The sequence below is a fragment of the Mesoplodon densirostris genome, chromosome 11 (genome assembly GCF_025265405.1).
Source record: "Mesoplodon densirostris isolate mMesDen1 chromosome 11, mMesDen1 primary haplotype, whole genome shotgun sequence".
NCBI classification, from domain to species: domain Eukaryota; kingdom Metazoa; phylum Chordata; class Mammalia; order Artiodactyla; family Ziphiidae; genus Mesoplodon; species Mesoplodon densirostris.
Window position 1 is genome coordinate 46,282,105 of NC_082671.1, and position 7,741 is coordinate 46,289,845.

The following is a 7,741-nucleotide window of genomic DNA, read 5'->3' on the forward strand; positions in this document are numbered from 1 at the left end:
GAGGCCATGATATTGGTCTAGGAAGGTGTGCTGGACAGAGTATTCGAGGGGGAGGATTGGGAAGGATGGGAGGTCGTAGAGCTGGGTAGACAGCAGAGCAGAGTAGGGAGAGAACTGAGATGGTAAAGCCATGGAGACAGGGGCTTGGACAGTAATGGGGGATGCAAGAGTCTCAAAGTCATTACTAAGGAGTTGTTAGAGATGCCAGAAGTGCCTCCGTGGATGTTCTATATACAGTCCTTGGAGAGCTGCAAAGGAGAGGTCTCTTATACTTGGGGCAGAAGGAGGGCTAGAAACGGTCTGTAGCCATTGTTAATACCCTCAGGTGAGTTGAGAGACTGCGGATAGTTGAAGCTCCTTGATTGACAATCCCTTTGGGAAAAGTGTTGTGGATGAACTTTTGGAAAGGTGATGCCCTCTACGGCTAGAATCCAGGATCTCCAAGATCCTTACAGAGCTTGGCTTCTCACTTCTCAAGTCTTCAGGATTTAGCCCCGCTGTACAGAATAAACTACAATCCCCAGCGTCACTTAGGGCTAATTTAGCACACCTTCCGGGAATTTGATTATTTCCGGCGGAAGTGGCCGCAGCTACGCCAATCGCCTTCCCTAAACAACGTAGACTACAATTCCCACAACCCTCCGCGCCCAGGGGCGGAGAAAAGGAACCGGAAACCGGATGGGGCGCTGGACCAGGTAAGGAAGTGGGAGTCTGGCAACTTGGGGCGCTGGGGGCGGGCTGGGAGCTCCTTGGGCTCCCCGTGGGTGGCAGGCGGGGAGTCGGGATGTCTGTGTTTCGGGGCCCCTCGCTCCGTCAGGGGCTCGCCCGGCGCAGGGAGAGCCGAGCCCATGGAGCCGCCCGGGGGGCCTGCGGAGACGAGGCTTTCCCGTCGGGCGGAGCCCGCGGGCGGAGGTCGAGATTTCTTGTGGAGCTTAGCCGTCAGCCCCCTCGGAAGTAGGAGGAGAGATGAAATGTTGTTTCTGGGTCCATGCTCCATTATTATTATTGTTATCATTATTGGTTTAAGGATTTGCTGATTGTCCCTGTGGATTCCTGGAGTGCCCCCAAGGGACAGGGGAGTGGATAGTGTCTTGGATTCCTTCTGCACTTGCTGGGTTTAGTGTCAGAGAGCCTGGGTGGCCAGACGTATCAGTGGGTCACCCTCCATTTCCTTCGCACTTAATGTAATATGACACTGTCATTTAGAAAGTATCTGCCTTTCTTAAGTCTGTGGCCCTGGGTGACTTTAGATAGGACATCCAAGTTTCTCCTTTGGTGGGCTTTCATGGTGTTTTGTTCAGGACATTAAAGCTGGAATCACAGTGTATAACAATTGTTTATCTGTCTTGTCACAGTCATTTATGAACCTGGCTTACATTTTATTCATTTTGGACTTCTTCCCCACCGGGAGACTACCACAGTGCCTATCATGTAAGAGACTCATAAATATTGAAAAGTATAAATGAGTTAACAGCTGGTGGTAGGTTGGATGGAATTTGTGATTTTTATTTCATAGAGAAGAGAGGTAAATGACTTAAGATAACTTAGAGATAAAACCAGAATTAGAATTTGAGTCAGTTGACACATAGCCTGCAGCTCTTGCCATCCGGTCAGGCTTTGAAATTCTGGAACACTGAAAATAAGACCTTGTCACTCTTTTGTGTACCCCCAGCCTTGCTGTCTTCAGCATGGGTTCCTAAAGATCAAAGGTAGGCTCAACTTAAGGCCTGAGAGAGGTCCCAGACTTGGAGCAGCCAATCTACTAATGTTGGCACTGTGTGGGGAGATGCAAAGCAAGGGCCCCTGAGACAATTGAGTTCTCCGCAGCTCCCTTCTCAGCTTTTTTTTTTTTTTTTTTTTTTTTTGCGGTATGCGGGCCTCTCACTGTTGTGGCCTCCCCCGTTGCGGAGCACAGGCTCCGGACGCGCAGGCTCTGGACGCGCAGGCTCAGCGGCCATGGCTCACGGGCCCAGCCGCTCCGCGGCATATGGGATCCTCCCAGACCGGGGCACGAACCCGTATCCCCTGCATCGGCAGGCGGACTCTCAACCACTTGCGCCACCAGGGAGGCCCCCTTCTCAGCTTTTGTTTGAGTTCAATTGGCCATGGGTAGCCACCCAGACAGATCAGTTAAAGACTTATGAGATCAGTCTAGGGAAGGATTTCCTAAGTTTGGCCCTGATTTTTTTTAAATTTTTATTTTATATTGGGGTATAGTTGACTTAAGATTTTTTTTTTTCTCTCTCTCCCACTTTCCCTAGGCTAGGTCAGAGAACAGGTTGATGGATCAAGCTGTTGTGTCAACCTTGAGGTCCCATCTCGGGGAAGAGGTTACTCTTGACCTGGGCAAGGGGTTGAGAGGGAGAAGAACCATGGTCCCTGCCCTGTGGGAGGCCCAGATGTGATGAAAACATGCCAGAGCCTGGCAAGCCCTCAGAAGCAAGCAGAGGGCAAAGCAGACAGTTGAGCCTTGAGTGAACTCAGGATGTAGAAGTGGAGAGGAGTCCATCAGGAAAGGCTTCTTGGTAGAAGGTAGTTTTATTTATTTTTTAATTTATTTTGGCCGTGTTGCACAGCTTGCAGGATCTCAGTTCCCCAGTCAGGGATTGAACCTGGTCCATGGCAATGAAAGCCCGGAATTCTAACCACTAGGCTGCCAGGGAACTCCCAGAAGGTAGTTTTAAACAGGACTGAGAAAAGATGGTATGGATACAGCTGAGCAGGTGTTTGTTGACTGCCTAATAAAAGCTAGGACCTTGGAGCTATGGAGGAAAATTAAACAGGGTCTTCTCTCTGATCTGCCTCAGTCTAGCCCGGGAGGCCAGGTGTGAATTCATGAAGAAGCAACTAACCATGGTGATGTGCAGTGGTTCTCAGCCGTCACCAACAATCAGCATCACTTGAAGAAGCCTGTTTAAAATACAGATTCCCAGGCCTCACGCCAGCCATACTTGGGTTGGGCGAGGCTGGGAAGGTATAGCAAATGGTGCAGCGTCCCGAAGAGGGACGGCTTTACCAAAGGGATAGTTGAGCTGCATCTGGAAGGGGAGGTATGATTTGGTTGTGTGGAGGGGTAGGGGACTCACAGTCCTGCTTCACTGAAGGAGTCTGTGAAAAATTGGGTTTGTAGAAATAGTACGTGCAAGGTTTGGGGAGTTGAGGTAGGAAGGGCGTTTTGAAAGTGTGAATGGAAAGGTCAGTTTGGACCACTGGGTTTGCATGGCAGTGATTAGAAGGAAGATTGGAAGGCATGGCCTCTGTGGGTTACAGAGCTCGCTGGGGTGCTCCCTCTTCCTCCTTCCCCCCTTCCCTCTTTCTCATCCTCTTCCCTTCCCCTTTTACCTTCCCCGGGCCACCATTTACACACAATATCTCATTCCATTTCTTATATCAATATTTTTAAGTGGATATTGTTTTTGTTAGTATTTGGGTGAGGAGACCTGAGCCTCTGGCCATGGTCACCTAGCTCGTACGAGTCTAATGTGAGTATGGTAATCGTCTCACTCACCACTGAAGATTCTTGAACGTGGGCAAGAAGCTGGGCTGGGGTTGGAGGGTTGTAGAATTCGCAGGGTGGCCGATGGAACCGTCTAAGGTAAGATGGGGGTGGATGGTGACGCGCACAGCCTTGAGTCAGATGGTTTGGGTTCAAATCCCAGCTTCATTATTTGCTAAGTGCGTGACCCTGGGCAAGTTGCTTGATCTTGCTAAGCCTCAGTTCTCTCACCTGTAACGTGGGAACAGTAACACCCACCTCGTGGGGTTGCTGTGCACATCAGTGAGGAGTACCTGGCACAGAGCAGTTGCTCACCACCTGGAAGCTCTTGTAATCAGCTCCGTAATTAGTCTCTGGGCTGTGGCTGTGCACCTGCATCCCATCCTTCAGCACGCTGGTTTCCAGGACACAGCCCCTCCTGGCTGGGCTTGTTTTAGGTGCTGAAAGTTTGCCACGTAAATATTTATTGAAAACCTAGGCATGGCCTAGGAACCAGTGACTCAAAACCTGTCCCTGATGGAAAGGAGGTTTGGAGTGGGGGATGATTGGTGGTTATGGGTTGTGCTCACCAGGTAATATATGAAGAGGGAGGATACTTGAATCCAGAAGAGGAAGGGCCCTTCGTTACCAGGAGCTGAGATGAGTGAGGGCTTGCCTGGAGGTTGGGGGTGACTGACAGTCTCTTCTGAGCCCAGGAAGTGGTAGTAGGGGCCCTGGCCAGCCTGGACCCTCCCACGCTATGACTGGGGCTGTTGGGGCCCCTGTCCATCTCTTTTCCAGGTGACAGTGGCATGGCTGTGCCCCAGGCTTTCCCGCCGGGGCCCCTCCACGAGGGGGGTGCCCTGGTGGAGCCCCAGCCCTCCCCTCGAAGCTCGGCCGAGGGCTTCTTGGAGGAGGAGCTCCGGCTTAACGCTGAGCTGAAGCAGCTGCAGTTTTCTGAGCCTGTGGGCATCATCTACAATCCTGTGGAGTATGCGTGGGAGCCGCATCGCAGCTACGTGACCCGCTACTGCCAGGGGCCCAAGCAAGTGCTCTTCTTGGGCATGAACCCAGGACCCTTTGGCATGGCCCAGACTGGGGTAAAGAGGTCGGCTTCCCCTGTTGGGTGGAGGGGGAGGCTTCAGGGTGGATGCTGGGCCACGCGTGCTGTGGGGAGCCTGTGCACGGCTGTGGACGTGTGTGGGCCCCCCCGCCCCACACACTGGCTCCTGTGGTCTCAGACACTCTCCCGGCCTCGCGGCCCCTAGTTAACCAAGCGCATTAATGGTAGTTCCGCTTCCCCTGTGAGCTGTCCACTAATTGCCTCTGAGAGCCCTTCCTTCCGCCAGCCCCATCCTTTCCTTACCCTGCCGGATCTCCCCTCTCCCTAGAGCGTGCTTGGGGTCAGGAGAGGGACCAGGACTTATGGGGTCCGTGGGGAGACTGGTTGACCGGGGTGGGTAGGGAAGAGATGCAGGACTTTCCGGCAACCCGGGTTCTGCTCCTTAGCTTGAGGAGAGCTTCGGAACAGAGCAGACTCCAGGGCCTGCCTGCTTCCCTTTCAGACCTCCGGATGAGTGACTGCCCCTCAGTGGGGGTGCTCGGCAGGTGGGGGAGGGGAAGAGGCTTCAGGGCAGGAGGCTCAATCGCTTTTATTGATCCCAACTGGGGGCTGAAAGGTGATCCATGATGATCGATGGAAACGACAGTTGAGGCCTGGGGCCGAGAGGGCGCCCAGAGAGCAGTGGTCAGCCCTGTCCCTGGGCCTCCTCTAGCTCTGGCCGCCTTTCTGTCTCGGGCCATCTCTCTGTCCTCCCCTGCTACCCGTCACGCCCTGTGTGGGACCACATATCCCCCATGCGTTTCCTGTACCTGGTCCCAAAGGCTCGTGGGGTAGAGGCAAACAAATAGATCCTCCTGGACGGCAAGCCACGTGAACAATAGGAGAAAGAGGGACAGGCTCAAACCGAGGGCCAGGAATCCTTGTCTCAGGCCCTTGGGTGAAGGTGGTTGGAGTGGGGGGGTGAGTGGGGCGCAGCTAGATCCTCTTGGAGGGTGGAGAGGGGCTGGTTGGTTCAGAGCCCAGGCGTCAGGTCTCCAGTCTGAAGCCCTGGTGTGTCTCTCCTTCCCCACAGGTACCCTTTGGGGAAGTGAGTGTAGTCCGGGACTGGTTGGGCATTGGGGGGCCTGTGCAGACCCCTCCCCAAGAGCACCCCAAGCGACCAGTGCTGGGACTGGCGTGCCCTCAGTCCGAGGTGAGCGGTGCCCGGTTCTGGGGCTTTTTCCGCACCCTCTGTGGACAGCCCGAGGTCTTCTTCCGTCACTGTTTCGTCCACAACCTGTGTCCTCTGCTCCTCCTGGCTCCCAGCGGCCGCAACCTCTCCCCCGCCGAGCTGCCGGCCAAGCAGCGAGAACAGCTCCTTGGGGTCTGTGACGCGGCCCTGTGCCGGCAGGTGCAGCTGCTAGGGGTGAGGCTGGTGGTGGGCGTGGGCCGCCTGGCCGAGCAGCGGGCGCGGCGAGCTCTGGCCGGCCTGATGCCTGAGGTCCAGGTGGAGGGGCTCCTGCACCCCTCCCCTCGCAGCCCTCAGGCCAACAAGGGCTGGGAGGTGGTGGCCAAGGAGAGACTGAACGAGCTGGGGCTGCTACCGCTGTTAACGAAGTGAGCACCCCTGCGGCCGGCACAGGGCGTGTTCAAGGTCCTCTGGGTCCTTCGGGGCAAGCAGATGGCCGCGCGCCTCCTGGACTGGAGCGACGAGGTCCCCCTCGGCTCCCTGGTTGCTGGGACCTGCCGCGGCAGTTTGGACACTAGTCCTGCTTGCCCTCCCGATTCCTGCCCGCCTCACCTTCCTTTGAGCGTTGCTGCTTTGGTCTGTGGTACCCAGCCCCGCAGAGAGCCAGCACCTGCCAACTGCCCCACCTCAGTGTTTCCCTGGAGCCTCTCTTCGGCGGAGAGTGACCTGAACCGTGACTTCCGAGGTCATTTTTGCTGTTTTAGAGGAAAGATCCTGCCAGGATCCCCACCCGTCCTCCTAGAATGGCTTCCTTCAGCTCACCCCTTGCCTCACAGGGACCAGGACAAAGCGTGGGTCGTGGCTGCTGAGAGTGAGCTTCTGATGGGAGACTGAGGCTGCATGAGAGAGAGACAATTCAGTGTGGCAGCGTGGGCATGGCCAGGAGACCTGGATTTCCGTGCCAGCTTTGAGACTTGTGCACTTTATGACTTTGGACAAGTTGCTTGACCTCTCCAAGCCTCAGGATCCTCGTCTATAAAATGGGTTCCCTGCCTCATGGGGCTGGTGTGGGGATTAACTGAGGTAACCCTTAAAAGTGCCTTGCGTACTGCCTGGCACGTGGGTGCTCATTACACCTTTTCTAGCTTTCTTGCCCCCGGGTTGGGGAGGCACTGCACTACACTACACAGGAAGCCCCTCTGACCCAAAGACCCGGGTTGGGGTAGGGGTCTGGGCCTCCGCCTGTAGCCTGAGTGACGGGCAGATTCTTGCCCCACCAGAGATGGACTAATGACTTTATGACAAACCCAGCCTGTGATGTTTCCATCTAAGCATTAAAAGCTCCTAAACCCTTTTGTGTTGGCTCTTTTTCCCTCCTGCATGTCAGGGGTCGAAGGTGGTAGTTTATATTTTCCCATTTCTTACCTCTTCCTGTTTGCAAAGGGTTCTCTTGGGTAGCCGGAGGTGGTATGAACAGTCTCTAATTGCCTTACCAAAGCTGCAGGGTCTCTATTAGGGGCCTGTCCAGTGGTTTGTCTGCTACTTGGGGCACTGTGATGGGTGGATGGGAGCCTGGTATCTCCAGCTGACTCATTTCTTACGTCTGCTGAATGGCTGCCCCTTTAGTAAGGGCTGGGAGAGTGAATTCAGTTGGGGGCAGAGACCAGCTTAATAAGGAACACATGGTTGGACTCTAGCTCCTAGGACAGGTCATCTCCAGCTCTCAAAATGAATAAGTTTTTTTTTTTTTTTTTTTTTTTTTGCGGTACGCGGGCCTCTCACCGTTGTGGCCTCTCCCGTTGCGGAGCACAGGCTCCGGACGCGCAGGCTCAGCGGCCATGCCTCACAGGCCCAGCTGCTCCGCAGCATGTGGGATCTTCCCGGACCGGGGCACGAACCCGTGTCCCCTGCAGCGGCAGGCGGACTCTCAACCACTGTGCCACCAGGGAAGCCCTCAAAATAAATAAGATGTTTAATATATGTCCCCCCCATTGTATAATAAATAATTTGAGTGGCCTCCATGCTTGGTTCTTGG

General features: G+C 54.7%; 1 protein-coding gene across 7 annotated transcripts; it reads left to right on the plus strand.

Annotated features, from left to right (window-relative positions):
- Positions 1-654: 654 nt before the first annotated feature.
- Positions 655-7,061, plus strand: SMUG1 (single-strand-selective monofunctional uracil-DNA glycosylase 1). 7 transcript variants are annotated; one of them, XM_060113221.1, is made up of 4 exons: positions 655-695; positions 1,356-1,431; positions 4,277-4,575; positions 5,611-7,061. In XM_060113221.1, the coding sequence occupies exons 2-4, from the start codon at positions 1,362-1,364 to the stop codon at positions 6,136-6,138; spliced, it is 897 nt and encodes a 298-aa protein (XP_059969204.1). In that variant the 5' UTR covers positions 655-695; positions 1,356-1,361; the 3' UTR covers positions 6,139-7,061. The 7 variants fall into 7 exon arrangements, with proteins under 7 accessions (XP_059969204.1, XP_059969209.1, XP_059969210.1 ...); XM_060113222.1 differs by lacking the exon at positions 655-695 and adding an exon at positions 2,262-2,532 and having other exon boundaries at positions 1,344-1,431; positions 4,069-4,575; XM_060113223.1 differs by lacking the exon at positions 655-695 and adding an exon at positions 2,262-2,532 and having other exon boundaries at positions 1,344-1,431.
- Positions 7,062-7,741: the final 680 nt, after the last annotated feature.

Bases quoted from the DNA above. Each gene is read 5' to 3' on its own strand.
- SMUG1 (XM_060113221.1), top strand. From the start codon at position 1,362: ATGAACCTGGCTTACATTTTATTCATTTTGGACTTCTTCCCCACCGGG. The intron at 1,432-4,276 runs GTAAGAGACTCA...TCTCTTTTCCAG, and splicing joins ACTACCACAGTGCCTATCAT to GTGACAGTGGCATGGCTGTG. The intron at 4,576-5,610 runs GTAAAGAGGTCG...CCTTCCCCACAG, and splicing joins TTGGCATGGCCCAGACTGGG to GTACCCTTTGGGGAAGTGAG.